The sequence below is a fragment of the Pseudophryne corroboree genome, chromosome 6 (assembly GCF_028390025.1).
Source record: "Pseudophryne corroboree isolate aPseCor3 chromosome 6, aPseCor3.hap2, whole genome shotgun sequence".
Classification (NCBI taxonomy): Eukaryota; Metazoa; Chordata; class Amphibia; order Anura; family Myobatrachidae; genus Pseudophryne; species Pseudophryne corroboree.
The window spans coordinates 306,715,031-306,734,630 of record NC_086449.1 but is presented as its reverse complement, the minus strand read 5'-3'; the positions used below and the strand labels follow the sequence as shown (position 1 = coordinate 306,734,630).

The window sequence follows — 19,600 nt, the reverse complement described above, 5'->3', positions numbered from 1 at the left end:
AATAATTGGGTCCTGTTTCAGAAGTTTCCAGTTTTTTCTGAATATTGATTCAATTTCTTTATAATGGGAATTGTATTCACTGATAAACGCCCAATTGACATTGTCATTATTCTTATCTCTTAATTTCTCATTTAAAAGACTCTGTATCGATATTTAAGGCTTTCACTTTAGCTTTTTCTATAGAAGCCTTTTCATTACCTTTTTCTCTAAAAAGATCACCCATTTCTTCCATCTGTGTCTCACAAATGGCGGTTTCGGTACAGTTGCGTCTCACCCGTAGGAACTGCTCATACGGTATGCCGTCGAGCCAGTTCCTATGATGAAGACTACGTTTGTCTATATAACTATTCGAGTCAGTAGATTTTCTATATGTTTTAGTTTGTAATGTGCCTTCTTTTATATAAATACACAAATCTAGGAAGAATATTTCATTTTTACTCCAATTAAAATAAATTGTAATATTAAAATCATTGGAATTTAAAACTTCAAAAAACTTTATAAGGTCATTTTGGGTACCTTTCCATACAAACAGTATATCATCAATGTACCTTTGCCATGACACCAGACTTGCGCCCAGAATATACTGATGGGTGATCTTTTTATAGAAAAAGGTTATGAAAAGGCTTCTATAGAAAAAGCTAAAGTGAAAGCCTTAAATATCGATAGACAGAGTCTTTTAAATGGGAAATTAAGAGATAAGAATAATGACAATGTCAATTGGGCGTTTATCAGTGAATACAATTCCCATTATAAAGAAATTGAATCAATATTCAGAAAAAACTGGAAACTTCTGAAACAGGACCCAATTATTGGCCCCAAACTTCCAGTAAAACCCAGACATGCCCGATCGCTTAAGGATAAACTTGTTAATAGTGCAATCGAGGAAGTAAAAAGAACGAGTATCAGAACTGTTGGGTTCCACAGATGTGGCTTATGTACCATATGTAAATTAGTGAAAGGACCCAGCAAAATAAGAGAGTTCTGTGTGACCAGCAGAAATTTAAAAATAAGATTGGCGGAACACACCTATAACATCAGGAAAGGTTTAGAGAGCCATACCGTATCTTCACATTTTAAGAAGGTTCACAATTGCAATCCAGCTGCCATTAAAGCCTTTAGGGGTATAGAAGGGGTCACTTCATCTTGGAGAAATAAAGATATTGAAAGTAAACTAGCTAAATCTGAAATGAAGTGGATTTTTAAATTAAAAACCCCAACCCCAGAAGGTTTAAATGGGGATTTTAAATTAAAATGGTTTTTATAATTTTAGGTTTTCTCTGACGTCCTAGTGGATGCTGGGGACTCCGTCAGGACCATGGGGATTAGCGGCTCCGCAGGAGACAGGGCACAAAAATAAAGCTTTAGGATCAGGTGGTGTGCACTGGCTCCTCCCCCCATGACCCTCCTCCAAGCCTCAGTTAGGTTTTTGTGCCCGTCCGAGCAGGGTGCAATCTAGGTGGCTCTCCTAAAGAGCTGCTTAGAAAAAGTTTTTAGGTTTTTTATTTTACAGTGAGTCCTGCTGGCAACAGGCTCACTGCAACGAGGGACTTAGGGGAGAAGAAGTGAACTCACCTGCGTGCAGGATGGATTGGCTTCTTAGGCTACTGGACACCATTAGCTCCAGAGGGATCGAACACAGGCCCAGCCATGGAGTCCGGTCCCGGAGCCGCGCCGCCGACCCCCTTGCAGATGCCGAAAAGTGAAGAGGTCCAGAAACCGGCGGCAGAAGACTTTTCAGTCTTCATGAGGTAGCGCACAGCACTGCAGCTGTGCGCCATTGTTGTCACACACTGAACACCAGCGGTCACGGAGGGTGCAGGGGGCGCCCTGGGCAGCAATGAGAATACCTTGTTCTGGCTAAAAAATACATCACATATAGCCCCTGGAGCTATATGGATGTATTTAACCCCTGCCAGGTCTCAGAAAAACGGGAGAAGAAGCCCGCCGAAAAGGGGGCCTATTCTCCTCAGCACACAGCGCCATTTTCCCTCACAGAAATGCTGGTGGGAAGGCTCCCAGGCTCTCCCCTGCACTGCACTACAGAAACAGGGTTAAAACAGAGAGGGGGGGCACTTATTTGGCGATATGATTATATATATTAAGATGCTATAAGGGAAAAACACTTATATAAAGGTTGTCCCTGTATAATTATAGCGTTTTGGTGTGTGCTGGCAAACTCTCCCTCTGTCTCTCCAAAGGGCTAGTGGGGTCCTGTCCTCTATCAGAGCATTCCCTGTGTGTGTGCTGTGTGTCGGTACGTGTGTGTCGACATGTATGAGGACGATGTTGGTGAGGAGGCGGAGCAATTGCCTGTAATGGTGATGTCACTCTCTAGGGAGTCGACACCGGAATGGATGGCTTATTTAAGGAATTACGTGATAATGTCAACACGCTGCAAGGTCGGTTGACGACATGAGACGGCCGGCAAACCAATTAGTACCTGTCCAGGCGTCTCAAACACCGTCAGGGGCGTTAAAACGTCCTTTTACCTCAGTCGGTCGACACAGACACGGACACTGACTCCAGTGTCGACGGTGAAGAAACAAACGTATTTTCCTTTAGGGCCACACGTTACTTGTTAAGGGCAATGAAGGAGGTGTTACATATTTCTGATACTACAAGTACCACAAAAAAGGGTATTATGTGGAGTGTGAAAAAACTACCTGTAGTTTTTCCTGAATCAGATAAATTAAATGAAGTGTGTGATGATGCGTGGGTTTCCCCCGATAGAAAATTATTGGCGGTATACCCTTTCCCGCCAGAAGTTAGGGCGCGTTGGGAAACACCCCTTAGGGTGGATAAGGCGCTCACACGCTTATCAAAACAAGTGGCGGTACCGTCTCCAGATAGGGCCGCCCTCAAGGAGCCAGCTGATAGGAGGCTGGAAAATATCCTAAAAAGTATATACACACATACTGGTGTTATACTGCGACCAGCGATCGCCTCAGCCTGGATGTGCAGCGCTGGGGTGGCTTGGTCGGATTCCCTGACTGAAAATATTGATACCCTTGACAGGGACAGTATTTTATTGACTATAGAGCATTTAAAGGATGCATTTCTATATATGCGAGATGCACAGAGGGATATTTGCACTCTGGCATCAAGAGTAAGTGCGATGTCCATATCTGCCAGAAGTTGTTTATGGACACGACAGTGGTCAGGTGATGCAGATTCCAAACGGCACATGGAAGTATTGCCGTATAAAGGAGAAAAAGACAACGTCTTTTCAGCCTCAGTCCTTTCGTCCCCATAAGGGCAAGCGGGCAAAAGGCCAGTCATATCTGCCATGGGATAGAGGAAAGGGAAGAAGACTGCAGCAGGCAGCCCATTCCCAGGAACAGAAGCCCTCCACCGCTTCTGCCAAGTCCTCAGCATGACGCTGGGGCCGTACAAGCGGACTCAGGTGCGGTGGGGGGGTCGTCTCAAGAGTTTCAGCACGCAGTGGGCTCACTCGCAAGTGGACCCCTGGATCCTACAAGTAGTATCCCAGGGGTACAGATTGGAAATTCGAGACGTCTCCCCCTCGCAGGTTCCTGAAGTCTGCTTTACCAACGTCTCCCTCCGACAGGGAGGCAGTAGTGGAAACAATTCACAAGCTGTATTCCCAGCAGGTGATAATCAAAGTACCCCTCCTACAACAAGGAAAGGGGTATTATTCCACACTATATTGTGGTACTGAAGCCAGACGGCTCGGTGAGACCTATTCTAAATCTGAAATATTTGAACACTTACATACAAAGGTTCAAATCAAGATGGAGTCACTCAGAGCAGTGATAGCGAACCAGGAAGAAGGGGACTATATGGTGTCCCGGGACATCAGGGATGCTTACCTCCATGTCCCAATTTGCCCTTCTCACCAAGGGTACCTCAGGTTCGTGGTACAGAACTGTCACTATCAGTTTCAGACGCTGCCGGTTGGATTGTCCACGGCACCCCGGGTCCTTACCAAGGTAATGGCCGAAATGATGATTCTTCTTCAAAGAAAATGGACGATCTCCTGATAAGGGCAAGGTCCAGAGAACAGTTGGAGGTCGGAGTAGCACTATCTCAAGTAGTTCTACGACAGCACGGGTGGATTCTAAATATTCCAAAACCGCAGCTGTTTCCGACGACACGTCTGCTGTTCCTAGGGATGATTCTGGACACAGTCCAGAAAAAGGTGTTTCTCCCGGAGAAGAAAGCCAGGGAGTTATCCGAGCTAGTCAGGAACCTCCTAAAACCAGGAAAAGTGTCAGTGCATCATTGCACAAGGGTCCTGGGAAAAATGGTGGCTTCTTACGAAGCGATTCCATTCGGCAGATTTCACGCAAGAACTTTTCAGTGGGATCTGCTGGAAAAATGGTCCGGATCGCATCTTCAGATGCATCAGCGGATAACCCTGTCTCCAAGGACAAGGGTGTTTCTTCTGCGGTGGCTGCAGAGTGCTCATCTACTAAAGGGCCGCAGATTCGGCATTCAGGACTGGGTCCTGGTGACCACGGATGCCAGCCTGAGAGGCTGGGGAGCAGTCACACAAGGAAAAAATTTCCAGGGAGTGTGATCAAGTCTGGAGACTTCTCTCCACATAAATATACTGGAGCTAAGGGCAATTTACAATGTTCTAAGCTTAGCAAGACCTCTGCTTCAAGGTCAGCCGGTATTGATCCAGTGGGACAACATCACGGCAGTCGCCCACGTAAACAGACAGGGCGGCACAAGAAGCAGGAGGGCAATGGCAGAAACTGCAAGGATTCTTCGCTGGGCGAAAAATCATGTGATAGCACTGTCAGCAGTGTTCATTCCGGGAGTGGACAACTGGGAAGCAGACTTCCTCAGCAGGCACGACCTCCACCCGGGAGAGTGGGGACTTCATCGGGAAGTATTCCACATGATTGTGAACCGTTGGGAAAGACCAAAGGTGGACATGATGGCGTCCCGCCTGAACAAAAAACTGGACAGGTATTGCGCCAGGTCAAGAGACCCTCAAGCAATAGCTGTGGACGTTCTGGTAACACCGTGGGTGTACCAGTCGGTGTATGTGTTCCCTCCTCTGCTTCTCATACCCAAGGTACTGAGAATTATAAGACGTAGAGGAGTAAGAACTATACTCGTGGCTCCGGATTGGCCAAGAAGGACGTGGCACCCGGAACTTCAAGAAATGCTCACAGAGGACTCATGGCCTCTGCCGCTAAGAAGGGACTTGCTTCAGCAAGTACCAGGTCTGTTCCAAGACTTACCGCGGCTGCGTTTGACGGCATGGCGGTGGAACGCCAGATCCTAAGGGAAAAAGGCATTCCGGAAGAGGTCATTCCTACCCTGGTCAAAGCCAGGAAGGAGGTGACCGCACAACATTATCACCACATGTGGCGAAAATATGTTGCGTGGTGTGAGGCCAGGAAGGCCCCACGAAGAAATTTCAACTCGGTCGATTCCTGCATTTCCTGCAAACAGGAGTGTCTATGGGCCTCAAATTGGGGTCCATTAAGGTTCAAATTTCGGCCCTGTCAATTTTCTTCCAGAAAGAATTGGCTTCAGTTCCTGAAGTCCAGAAGTTTGTCAAGGGAGTATTGCATATACAACCCCCTTTTTGTGCCTCCAGTGGCACTGTAGGATCTCAACGTAGTTCTGGGATTCCTCAAATCACATTTTAAACCGCTCAAATCTGTGGATTTGAAATATCTCACATGAAAAGTGACCATGCTGTTGGCCCTGGCCTCGGCCAGGCGAGTGTCAGAATTGGCGGCTTTGTCTCACAAAAGCCATATCTGATTGTCCATTCGGACAGGGCAGAGCTGCGGACTCGTCCCCAGTTTCTTCCTAAGGTGGTGTCAGCGTTTCACCTGAACCAGCTTATTGTGGTACCTGCGGCTACTAGGGACTTGGAGGACTCCAAGTTGCTAGATGTTGTCAGGGCCCTGAAAATATAGGTTTCCAGGACGGCTGGAGTCAGGAAAACTGACTTGCTGTTATCCTGTATGCACCCAACAAACTGGGTGCTCTTGCTTCTAAGCAGACGATTGCTCGTTGGATTTGTAGCACATTTCAACTTGCACATTCTGTGGCAGGCCTGCCACAGCCTAAATCTGTCAAGGCCCATTCCACAAGGAAGGTGGGCTCATCCTGGGCGGCTCCCCGAGGGGTCTCGGCATTACAACTCTGCTGAGCAGCTACGTGGTCGGGGGAGAACACGTTTGTAAAATTCTACAACTTTGATACCCTGGCTGAGGAGGACCTGGAGTTCTCTTATTCGGTGCTGCAGAGTCATCCGCACTCTCCCGCCCGTTTGGGAGCTTTGGTATAATCCCCATGGTCCTGACGGAGTCCCCAGCATCCACTAGGACGTCAGAGAAAATAAGATTTTACTTACCGATAAATCTATTTCTCGTAGTCCGTAGTGGATGCTGGGCGCCCATCCCAAGTGCGGATTGTCTGCAATACTTGTATATAGTTATTGCCTAACTAAAGGGTTATTGTTGAGCCATCTGTTGAGAGGCTCAGTTGTTATTCATACTGTTAACTGGGTAAAATATCACGAGTTATACGGTGTGATTGGTGTGGCTGGTATGAGTCTTACCCGGGATTCAAAATCCTTCCTTATTGTGTACGCTCGTCCGGGCACAGTATCCTAACTGAGGCTTGGAGGAGGGTCATGGGGGGAGGAGCCAGTGCACACCACCTGATCCTAAAGCTTTATTTTTGTGCCCTGTCTCCTGCGGAGCCGCTAATCCCCATGGTCCTGACGGAGTCCCCAGCATCCACTACGGACTACGAGAAATAGATTTATCGGTAAGTAAAATCTTATTTTTGCTATTATCTGAGTATTTATGAACCATCTATTTTCTTTTATATATCCCTTTTATAGTTTTCAACATGTCTCTATATTTTTTAATATATTTAAGTATATGTATTTTTTTAATATATATATCTTTTTGTTTTTAATTACATGTTATGTTTATGGATTTGGACTCATTTGGACTAAAGAGACTCCATTCTAAACTATGGAATTGTGTATTCGGGACCCCCTTTTGCGGACACCAGCCGATAAAATGCATAAGGAACTTCCGGATATCGTAGGTGGAACGCATAGTGAACTTCCGGATATCGGCGGTGGAACGCATATTGACTTCCGGTTCCGATTAGCGGAACTTCCGGTGACGGACGTCCCGACCGGGGATTCTGGGCGGAAAAATGCCACATGTGGACATTATCTCATAATTATGTTTCAGTATAAATATCTGTGTTTTTCCCATTCACCACTATGCTCCTGACGAAGGACAGCAGCTGTCCAAAACGCGTTGAGCAGTTGGTGATTTGGGACTGAGGGTGATCTGACCTGGGTCGTTAAAGCTACTCTTTGCACTTCTATGGTATCGGAACCTTCAGTGCAGCCTGACCATCTTAGGAGGGTAACTCTGATTACCAGTAACGACAGCACCCCGCCTTCCACTTGCAGTGGTTATATGCTTGTTTGTTTTTATAAATTGTGAGTTTCTTGTGTAAAATAAATCCTTTGTCCCCCATAAGTGGATCTGCACCATGATCTTTTTTCTTTGTTTGAGATAAAGAAATTGATTCACAGAACCAAAGGGCATATGGATTACGGGACATTTAGAACACAGAAACCTCCTCATTAGGATTTTATCCTATTAAACCAGGATATTTTATGTAAGAATGTGTTTGATATTTTGCGCCGATTTGACAAAATTCTCTTTTTGTTTACTATTTGTGGAATTGTTTGTGAAGGTTCCTATTGTTTTAATTGGCTGCATCATATCTTGGCAGCGCATTTATTTACTCCCTTTTTCTGCCTTGCATGTTAAACCATAGATTAAGGACTTTTGATTTTACATTGTGGTATGAAGCCAGGACTTCTCTGGCAGATCCCCTAATTCAATTGTGATGTTATGTGTATTTAATTGTTTTGTGTATGTGTCCTCCTCGTTTTTTTAAAATGACTGGTAAGCCACATGTGGTCCTTGTCTGTACCTCTTCCCTCCTTTCTCTCCTCCCCACCCCCACTTAATTTTCTCTATTTTCTTATCTAACCTCCTACACTACCCATGCTGACCCTTTTATGTGTCACAACTGAGGGCTGAGGCTGACCTGGGGAAGACACAGATGTAGGGGCTGGCGTGTAGGTGAACCGGGGAGGTAGTATTGGGTTCCTAGACATACAGGAGATCTAGTACCATTTACCCAAAGGCGTGACCACGACAATGAAACTTGTAAAAAGGTAAAGTCAGTCTTATTGAACACACAGCTTTAGACACCTTGAGTATGCAATGACGTCACAGTAGAAGTGCAGTGATAAATTACAGTACAGTTCCCAGAAGCGCAGAAGTAGTTAGTGCTGTGGCCTGCAGAACAGAATGTTACAGAGTCCTTGCCAGAACTGGAGAGGGTTAAGTCTGTATGCCACAGCTAACTGCTGAGGAGAGGTATGAACTGGTACTGCCCAGCAGATGGTATACAGAGGCTGGAACAACACAGATGCACAGAAGTAGATGGTACTTGGTAATTGCAGAGAGTGCTGGATGGAACCGGTATGAATGAATGGTGTGCAGAACTCACCACTGTAGATTTAGAGTCCGATGGTGAGCATCGATGGACGCTGTGGTTCAATGGTAGAATGGTCACTGATGCAGGCGATATAGGAATACCACTGATGACGGTGAAATAAACTGAAGACACTGTGGAGCACCGCTAGCAGAATACCAGCGACTCAGGAGCACTGTGGAAAGTTGGTAGGCTGTGGTAAGTACGCTGTGGAGTATGGAGAGCGGTGCTGCAGAAAGGAAAAGTTGAAAACGATACCAGGACACCGCTGGAGGCTGTAGTGGAGCTGAATCATAGGAGCTGGAATACCTGGAGAAACAAGCAGTAGAATCCACAAGCAGGAGAGACGTGTATAGGTTAGACAACCAAAGCACTGACGATTATTCAGCCCAGGAGCAGGATATTTATACCAGCTGGGAAGCAGGCATTGGCTGGATAATTAGGCAGAGTCCAGAGTGCAGCAGATAGGTTGTGAAATGACATGTGATGAAGAAAAACATGGCTGCACGCACCCATGTTTGCATTTGGAGGGAAAGTCTGTTTGTATATTCTATGTGGTAAACAGCAGTTATGTACGGCGGAGGGCAGGAGACGCCATTCTTACAAACAGTGTAACTAAGCTGTAAGGCTGCCATGACAGCGCTGCGGGATCACAGGGAAGAGTTTTGAGGTAAAGATATACAGCGCGCTGCATGCAGACAGCGCAGATGGAATCCCATTTTGGAACGCTGGGCCAGTCTTAGGAGACACTTGAAAGGTAATTAATGATGTCCAATTACCCGGATCGTGACATTATGTCAACATAGGTGATATATCGGATCTTTCTGTATTATATACAGATCACCAGTTCCTGTGATCTGCACTCTGTTCCTGTATGTTTGTAGAAGTTTTCCAAGTTCCTTAGGTATACATCTGCATGTTTGATATTCTTGGAAAATTTCAGGAAAAACATTATTTAAAAAAATGCAGCCTTGGACTTCACTGAGGTTCTCAGGGGTATTGCCAGTACCGTGTTGTAAGGTCTATTATCGGCAGGTACTTCTGGCTAAGTTCTCCACTAGATCATCCACTCATACCCATGGCTGGATTATAGGAGGGGTGACGGGGACGGTCATCCCTGGGCCCCCACAGATTAGGGCCCTCCACACATTATCCCCAGACTCCCCACTGTTACTAACCTAAAACCGGAGTACAGCATTCCACTGTCTCCGTTTTTATTCCTCTTTTAACCGCTTCGGATGCTGCCCTAGACAGTCAGAGTCTCGAGGGATTTACATCATGATCTCGTGAGACTTCATTGAAGCTCCTCGGCGGCTGCTGAAGCTGAGCTGCCGAGGAGCTTCAATGAAGTCAGAGTCTCAGGGGATCATGAAGAGCTGAGTATGCCTGCCAAGGCACTCAGCACCGCTGTACTCAGCTGTTGGCTTGTGTCTCCCGTGCCTCCATGTGTCTCCCGCTACCCAACCCCCCCAGTAGTGCAGAGCATCAGTGCTGCTAATCCTGACAGAGTGAGGTGCTGCAGAGGTAAGCAGCAGTATAAGGTTTTATATATATGTATATTATTTTTTTTTAAATTCTAAAAAGTTACAAATGAGGAGAGCGCACTCGTGAATAACATATAAAGTAACTTTTACTAATTGTAAAATATCCACATACATGTAAGCTTGCAAAAAGCACTCTTAGCCGGCTCCCCAGTAGCAATCACTTCTGTACAGCATTGTCCAATAGTGATATCCTTAACCGGAGCTCACTGCCAGCTCTGATACTCAGCTGTTGACATCAAGCCATCTACGTTAGTAAGCCACCGCCAACGCGTTTCGCCATCAATGGACTTCCTGACTAAGTCAGGATATATCTATATATCAATAATGTGTGTGTGTATGTATGTATGTAAATATACAAGGATATTATAGAATTGTTTGATGTTCTCACCTATCAACAACATATAATACACTGGCAATCCATTGTAGTAAGGTGGATTCGGCTGTATCAAAGCCATCTTGGAGATTTGGCTTTGATTTAACGTGATATAACATCATCTAGTGCGTATAGAGGATCGCTTTTTTTTTTAGAATTGTACCCCTGATGAAGTCCAGTAGCAGACTAAACGGGTTGGGTCGTCGGCATAAGCCTGTACCAACAATAGGAGACATCCACCTCAAATTTAAATGAAACTACACCTCCTAAACAAGTGGTCGGGTATATGTTGCCTTGTATATTTGCACATCGAATTTTATGTAAAAACTGTGTGCATTTTATAAATTGTGAGATTTTTATATTGTATACCAAGAATAAATATTCAGGTATGACATTTTTGCTTTTATTGAGAGTGACATTAGCAAATAGGGTATATAATCCTAAAGGGATCACCCTTACATATTAATTAATGGATTACCCTGGTAACACGTATAATAGCGCACCTAAGGTGATTTTTTTGGCATTCCTAGTTTCGGTCTCCATCAGCAGGGAACCACCTGAAAGGTGCTGCTTATAATGTAGGTTAAGCGCAGAAGAAGGGTTCCTTTTATATATCTTTGATCATTTTATTCATAGGGACCCCCTCAAGTTTGTTGCCCAGGGGCCCCCACAGACCTTAATCTCTCTGCTCGTACCATAGGGTAAGTGTTAAGGGACAGCAGTTTAAAGTCATTGTAAAACTGTATCATCTCATTGACTTTCAGGAGCAACATTATAGACTATTCCACTTACTGGTTAATTCCTCTATCACCTCTAATTGGATCATATTCTCAACCTTCTGCAGCCTGTCTAGCCTCTGGTATATGGCCATATTGGATGCGATTAACATCCTGGCTGTCACAGTGCCAGCGGTTATGTGACTGACACTGGAATCCCGATACCACTCGGGAGACCAGCGCTGGTAGACCGACTGCCGACATACCGAAGGTAAGTATCGAGGGCACGGTTAGGGCTAGGGCCCTGGGGGTGGGCTGGGCTGTTAGGGTTAGGCACTGGGGGAAAGTTAGATCTATATGCCACCCCTGGAGGGTTAAGGCGGAGGGGTGAAAAAATACTTACCCCCTCTGACATCCGGATCTTCAATGCTGGGATGTCAGTGTGTGTCATCTGACCACCGGCATCCCGTCGAGCGATATATCATACTGAACCCAGGCCATATAACCATGGAACATTACGCTTGGTATTTTGGGATTCGGTTGCTCTCAACCTTCTAAGATTTGGTTGCTCTAACCGTCTGTCAAGATGTCCCTGTGCTGTCTTCCGAAGAACAACTCTTCAAAACAAAAGCTCACATAGACTGCACCCCGTTGAGGCCTGCGGGACTTCCCATACAGCAAACATTAGGATGGGCAGAAAAACACCCCGATCTATCTTTTTTTTTTTTTTCTTTTTTTTCTTTTCTTGTGTCATCACCCTTCTAATCATCTGCTTCAAAATTTAAATAAATTCTATAAGCCCATCTGTTTGATGATAGACCAAGGTCCAGAGAGTTTTTTGCCCGTTGTATTTTTCTTAGCTCTTTCATCAACTTTGAAAGGGGTACCTTGGTCCGTCAATATCTCTTTTGGGATTCCCAACCTTGTATATAAAAGAAGTAATTGGCTATGGTACTTTTTAAATATATTTTATATTGCACAACAGAATGACTTCTGGATAGCTCATAGCATAGTCAAGAATTACTATCACATGCTGGTGCCCTGGACTGAATTCTCCAGTGGCCCTACCAGGTCCATACCTATCTGCTTGCAAGGGGCTTGTACTACTGGAATAAGAATCAGAGGGGCACAGTAAACATTAAGTCATTAAACTGCAAAAATGTCAATAACAATTGGAAAAATTGAGATCCTTAAACTTTTAAATGGTAGTGTAGATCGAGGTCTGCTCATATTGCCCAGCTAACATAATGGGTCCTCCTTCTTTATTGTTGTGTTTTTTTTTTTTTTTTTTAATTCTGTTCTCCAGATGAGCTTCAGCTTGTGTCCCAATACCAACCAACCAACCAACCAACCATACTCCTTGCTGTATCTATAGATCAAGGACTTGAAACCCCTGAAGGAACATTGTCACTTTTGTTTCATTATATAGAACTTCCTGGTCTTCTTAACATAAGATTCAACAAACGTAATTTCCATGAATAGACTCTTATCGAATTTCAGATTAAATACTCTCCAACCACTGAAGTGTGTAGTTTTTCCTTTACTTCAATTTGCTAAATGCATGCTTCACCATGTCACTGAACTTCTTGACCACAATGACTGCTCTTTGCCCAAACCAGAAAGTGGTGAAATAATCTCTACACAGTACATCAAATCAGTTTGCATTGTAAATGTGAGATCAGGCTTGGGTACTAATCTGTTGACTAAGCGATAGTCCTATATTCTGGGAAAAAGTTAAATTATTAATATGTATAACATCATTAATGATTAATATGTATAAAATCATTGCAAAGTAATGAGTGACTGGTACTTATCTAATTCCAAAGAATGCCCTCTACATGGGCCAGTCTTCCAGCACCTGCAGCAAAGACTGTTCCCTCTCCAGGCATCAAGGCCCAGTTGGTAAGCCGGTTCTCCTCTTTAAGCTTACTGTTTCTCTTTGCGGGATGTGGTTATGTGACCGGCGCAATAACGACCGCTACATCCCGAACCCTGGCAATCGCGACAATCGTCATGCTGACTTACAGGGACTATCCCCACTCGCCCACTCGGGTGGGGTGGTGGTGGGGGGAATAGTGGGAATAGAACCAGTGTTGCTTCGTTGCGCTGGCCGCCACCGCCGGCATTTTGCGCCCGGGTTCCCAGCATCGGGATGCTGACCACCGGTAACATGGCCCCGACCCCTCTTCTCAGGCTTCCCCTTCTGCCGGCTTCATAAGTTAGAACTTTGGGATACGTAAAGAAGTTATATTTGAGTGTTTAATGATTTATTACATGTTATAAATTAATGGCATATAAATCTTTATTTCTCTGACGTCCTAGTGGATGCTGGGGACTCCGTAAGGACCATGGGGAATAGACGGCTCCGCAGGAGACTGGGCACAATAAAAGAAAGATTTGGTACGACCTGGTGTGCACTGACTCCTCCCTCTATGCCCCTCCTCCAGACCTCAGTTAGATTTCTGTGCCCGGCCGAGCTGGATGCACACTAGGGGCTCTCCTGAGCTCCTAGAAAGAAAGTATATATTAGGTTTTTTATTTTACAGCGAGACCTGCTGGCAACAGGCTCACTGCAACGAGGGACTAAGGGGAGAAGAAGCGAACCTACCTGCTTGCAGCTAGCTTGGGCTTCTTAGGCTACTGGACACCATTAGCTCCAGAGGGATCGACCGCAGGACCCGTCCTTGGTGTTCGTTCCCGGAGCCCCGCCGCCGTCCCTCTTACAGAGCCAGAAGCAAGAAGATGGTCCGGAAAATCGGCGGCAGAAGACTTCAGTCTTCACCAAGGTAGCGCACAGCACTGCAGCTGTGCGCCATTGCTCCTCATACACACTTCACACTCCGGTCACTGAGGGTGCAGGGCGCTGGGGGGGGGGCGCCCTGAGCAGCAATAATATCACCTTGGCTGGCAAAATAACCACAATATATAGCCCCAGAGGCTATATATGTGGTAATTACCCCTGCCTGAATACAGAAAAAAGCGGGAGAAAAGTCCGCCGAAAAAGGGGCGGAGCCATCTCCCTCAGCACACTGGCGCCATTATTCCCTCACAGTTCCGCTGGAAGGAAGCTCCCTGACTCTCGCCTGCAGTCTACACTACAGAAAAGGGTAAAAAAGAGAGGGGGGGGCACAGATTTGAGGCGCAGTAAATATTATAGCAGCTATAGGGGACATAATTCAGTTAGTCCCTGCATTATATAGCGCTCTGGTGTGTGCTGGCATACTCTATCTCTGTCTCCCCAAAGGGATTTTGTGGGGTCCTGTCTCCTTTAAGAGCATTCCCTGTGTGTGTGTGCGGTGTGTCGGTACGGCTGTGTCGACATGTTTGATGAGGAGACTTATGTGGAGGCGGAGCAGATGCCTATAAATGTGATGTCACCCCCTACGGGGCAGACACCTGAGTGGATGGACTTATGGAAGGAATTACGTGCAAGTGTCGACTCCTTACATAAAAAATTTGACGACAGGCCAAATACGGGACAGCCGGCTTCTCAGCCCGTGCCTGCCCAGGCAATTCAATGGCCATCAGGGGCTCTAAAACGCCCACTACCTCAGATGGCAGACACAGATGTCGACACGGATACTGATACCAGTGTCGACGACGATGAGTCAAATTTAATGTCCACTAGGGCCATTCGTGGCATGATTGAGGCAATGAAAGAGGTTTTACACCTTTCTGATATAAACCCAGGTACCTCAAAAAAGGGTATTATGTTTGGGGAGAAAAAACTACCTATAGTTTTTCCCCCATCTGAAGAATTAAATGAAGTGTGTGAAGAAGCGTGAGCTTTCCCTGATAAGAAATTGGTGATTTAAAAAAAATTACTAATGGCGTTCCCTTTCTCGCCAGAGGATAGGTCACGGGAAACTCCCCCTAGAGTGGATAAAGCGCTCACACGTTTGTCTAAAAAGGTGGCACTACCGTCTCCAGATACGGCCGCCCTAAAGGAACCTGCTGATAGAAAGCAGGAGGCTATCCTAAAGTCTATATATACACACACTGGAGTTATACTGAGACCAGCTATTGCTTCAGCGTGGATGTGGAGTGCTGCTGCTGCTTGGTCAGATTCCCTGTCAGAAAATATTGACACCCTAGACAGGGACACTATTCTGCTAACCATAGAGCATATAAAAGACTCAGTCTTGTACATGAGAGATGCACAGAGGGAGATCTGCCGGCTGGCATCTAGAGTAAGTGCATTGTCCATTTCTGCTAGGAGAGGCTTATGGACTCGGCAGTGGACAGGGGATGCAGATTCTAAAAGGCACATGGAAGTTTTGCCTTATAAGGGCGAGGAGTTATTCGGGGACGTTCTCTCAGACCTTGTTTCCACAGCAACAGCTGGGAAGTCAGCATTTTTACCCCATGTCCCCTCACAGCCTAAGAAAGCGCCGTACTATCAGGTGCAGTCCTTTCGAACCCAGAAAAACAGGCGGGGAAAAGGCGGGTCCTTTCTGTCTAGAGGCAGAGGAAGGGGGAAGAAACTGCACCACGCAGCAGGTTCCCAGGAACAAAAGTCCTCCCCAGCTTCTTCCAAATCCGCCGCATGACGGTGGGGCTCCACAGGCGGAGCCAGGTACGGTGGGGGGCCGCCTCAAAAATTTCAGCGATCAGTGGGTTCGCTCACGGGTGGATCCCTGGATCCTTCAAGTAGTATCTCAGGGGTACAAGCTGGAATTCGAGGCGACTCCCCCCCGCCGTTTCCTCAAATCGGCCTTACCGACAATTCCCTCGAGCAGGGAGGCTGTACTAGAGGCAATTCACAAGCTGTATTCCCAGCAGGTGATAGTAAAAGTACCCCTACTTCAACAAGGACGGGGTTACTATTCCACACTGTTTGTGGTACCGAAACCGGACGGTTCGGTGAGACCCATTTTAAATTTGAAATCCTTGAACACATACATAAAAAAATCAAAGTTCAAGATGGAATCGCTCAGGGCGGTTATTGCAAGCCTGGACGAGGAGGATTACATGGTATCCCTGGACATCAAGGATGCTTACCTGCATGTCCCAATTTACCTTCCTCACCAGGAGTACCTCAGATTTGTGGTACAGGATTGTCATTACCAATTCCAGACACTACCGTTTGGACTGTCCACGGCACCGAGGGTGTTTACCAAGGTAATGGCAGAAATGACGATACTCCTTCGAAAAAAGGGAGTTTTAATTATCCCGTACTTGGACGATCTCCTAATAAAGGCGAGGTCCAGGGAGCAGTTACTGGTCGGAGTAGCACTATCTCGGGAAGTGCTACAACAGCATGGCTGGATTCTAAACATCCCAAAGTCACAACTGGTTCCTTCCACACGCTTACTGTTCCTGGGGATGATTCTGGACACAGAACAGAAAAAAGTGTTTCTCCCGCAGGAGAAAGCCAAGGAGCTGTCATCTCTAGTCAGTGACCTCCTAAAACCAAAACGGGTATCGGTGCATCACTGCACACGAGTCCTGGGAAAAATGGTGGCTTCATACGAAGCAATTCCATTCGGCAGGTTCCATGCAAGGACCTTCCAGTGGGACCTCTTGGACAAGTGGTCGGGATCGCATCTTCAGATGCATCGTCTGATAACCCTGTCTCCAGGGACCAGGGTGTCTCTACTGTGGTGGCTGCAGAGTGCTCATCTTCTAGAGGGCCGCAGATTCGGCATACAGGACTGGGTCCTGGTGACCACGGATGCCAGCCTTCGAGGCTGGGGAGCAGTCACACAGGGAAGAAACTTCCAAGGACTATGGTCAAGTCAGGAGACTTCCCTGCACATAAATATTCTGGAACTAAGGGCCATTTACAATGCCCTAAGTCAGGCAAAACCCCTGCTTCAAAACCAGCCGGTACTGATCCAGTCAGACAACATCACGGCAGTCGCCCATGTAAACCGACAGGGCGGCACAAGAAGCAGGATGGCGATGGCAGAAGCCGCAAGGATTCTCCGATGGGCGGAAAATCACATAATAGCACTGTCGGCAGTGTTCATTCCGGGAGTGGACAACTGGGAAACAGACTTCCTCAGCAGACACGACCTACACCCGGGAGAGTGGGGACTTCATCCAGAAGTCTTCCTACTGTTGGTAAACCGTTGGGAAAGGCCACAGGTGGACATGATGGCGTCCCGCCTCAACAAAAAACTAAAGAGATATTGCGCCAGGTCAAGGGACCCTCAGGCGATAGCTGTGGACGCGCTAGTGACACCGTGGGTGTACCAGTCGGTCTATGTGTTCCCTCCTCTGCCCCTCATACCAAAGGTACTGAGAATAATAAGAAGGCGAGGAGTAAGAACGATACTCGTGGTTCCGGATTGGCCAAGAAGAGCTTGGTACCCGGAACCTCAAGAAATGTTATCAGAGGACCCATGGCCTCTACCGCTCAGACAGGATCTGCTACAGCAGGGGCCCTGTCTGTTCCAAGACTTACCGCGGCTGCGTTTGACGGCATGGCGGTTGAATTCCGGATCCTAAAGGAAAAGGGCATTCCGGAGGAAGTCATTCCTACGCTGATAAAAGCCAGGAAAGAAGTAACCGCAAACCATTATCACCGCATTTGGCGAAAATATGTTGCGTGGTGTGAGGCCAGGAAGGCCCCCACAGAGGAATTTCAGCTGGGTCGTTTTCTGCACTTCCTACAGTCAGGAGTGACCATGGGCCTAAAATTGGGTTCCATTAAGGTCCAGATTTCGGCTCTGTCGATTTTCTTCCAGAAAGAACTGGCTTCACTGCCTGAAGTTCAGACTTTTGTAAAGGGAGTGCTTCATATTCAGCCCCCTTTTGTGCCTCCTGTGGCACCTTGGGATCTCAATGTGGTGTTGAGTTTCCTAAAATCACATTGGTTTGAACCACTTAAAACCGTGGATCTCAAATATCTCACGTGGAAAGGGGTCATGTTATTGGCCTTGGCTTCGGCCAGGCGTGTGTCAGAATTGGCGGCTTTGTCGTGTAGAAGCCCTTATCTGATTTTCCATATGGATAGGGCAGAATTGAGGACTCGTCCCCAGTTTCTCCCTAAGGTGGTATCAGCTTTTCACTTGAACCAACCTATTGTAGTGCCTGCGGCTACTAAGAACTTGGAGGATTCCAAGTTACTGGACGTAGTCAGGGCCTTGAAAATTTATGTTTCCAGGACGGCTGGAGTCAGGATAACTGACTCGCTTTTTATCCTGTATGCACCCAACAAAATAGGTGCTCCTGCTTCTAAGCAGACTGTTGCTCGCTGGATTTGTAGCACAATTCAGCTGGCGCATTCTGCGGCTGGTTTGCCGCATCCTAAATTAGTAAAAGCCCATTCCACGAGGAAGGTGGGCTCATCTTGGGCGGCTGCCCGAGGGGTCTCGGCTTTACAACTTTGCCGAGCTGCTACTTGGTCAGGGGCAAACACGTTTGCTAAATTCTACAAATTTGATACCCTGGCTGAGGAGGACCTTGAGTTCTCTCATTCGGTGCTGCAGAGTCATCCACACTCTCCCGCCCGTTTGGGAGCTCTGGTATAATCCCCATGGTCCTTACGGAGTCCCCAGCATCCACTAGGACGTCAGAGAAAATAAGAATTTACTCACCGGTAATTCTATTTCTCGTAGTCCGTAGTGGATGCTGGGCGCCCATCCCAAGTGCGGATTGTCTGCAATACTTGTATATAGTTATTGCCTAACTAAAGGGTTATTGTTGAGCCATCTGTTGAGAGGCTCAGTTGTTATTCATACTGTTAACTGGGTAAAATATCACGAGTTATACGGTGTGATTGGTGTGGCTGGTATGAGTCTTACCCGGGATTCAAAATCCTTCCTTATTGTGTCAGCTCTTCCGGGCACAGTATCCTAACTGAGGTCTGGAGGAGGGGCATAGAGGGAGGAGCCAGTGCACACCAGGTAGTACCAAATCTTTCTTTTAGTGTGTCCAGTCTCCTGCGGAGCCGTCTATTCCCCATGGTCCTTACGGAGTCCCCAGCATCCACTACGGACTACGAGAAATAGAATTACCGGTGAGTAAATTCTTATTTTTCACATTCACAGTTTTAGTGGGCTTTTTTTAAGTTCATTTATAGCCTTGTACAGGGTTCTTACTAAATTGTTATTTCAAAATAAATGTTCCCGTTAAACGGCATGTTACATTATATTAGAGAAATATATACTTCTACAGCCTAAATTGCTCTGTTTATATCTTTTTACAGAATCAATGACATCTTGTGCCTTGCTGACTCAACATCGCTTTCAGATGTTACACTTGATGGCAACCCTATAGCTCAAGAGCCATGGTACAGGCAAACCATTCTTGGACATATGCTGCAGCTGCGACAGCTGGATATGAAGAGAATTACAGTAAGTGCAGATATTTACTTACATAAACAATTATGTACAGATTGGTGTTACACACTTGTACCAGGCATGTAAGTTGGCAAACACTTTTGTAGTAAATGAGCCAGCAGTGTATTTCCAAGTAGTTACTGG

At 46.3% G+C, this 19,600-nt stretch overlaps 1 protein-coding gene across 8 annotated transcripts in view; it reads left to right on the top strand.

Annotated features, from left to right (window-relative positions):
• Positions 1–19,600, top strand: part of LRRC49 (leucine rich repeat containing 49) — a 394,882-nt gene that overhangs the window by 182,039 nt on the left and 193,243 nt on the right. For all 8 annotated transcript variants that reach the window (XR_010179247.1, XM_063926210.1, XM_063926208.1 and 5 more), the window contains one exon: positions 19,324–19,471. Coding sequence is in view for 7 of the 8 variants with exons in the window: in XM_063926210.1 (XP_063782280.1) it covers positions 19,324–19,471 (148 nt within the window). In the remaining variant the exon portion in view is untranslated. The remainder of the gene's footprint in view (positions 1–19,323; positions 19,472–19,600) is intronic.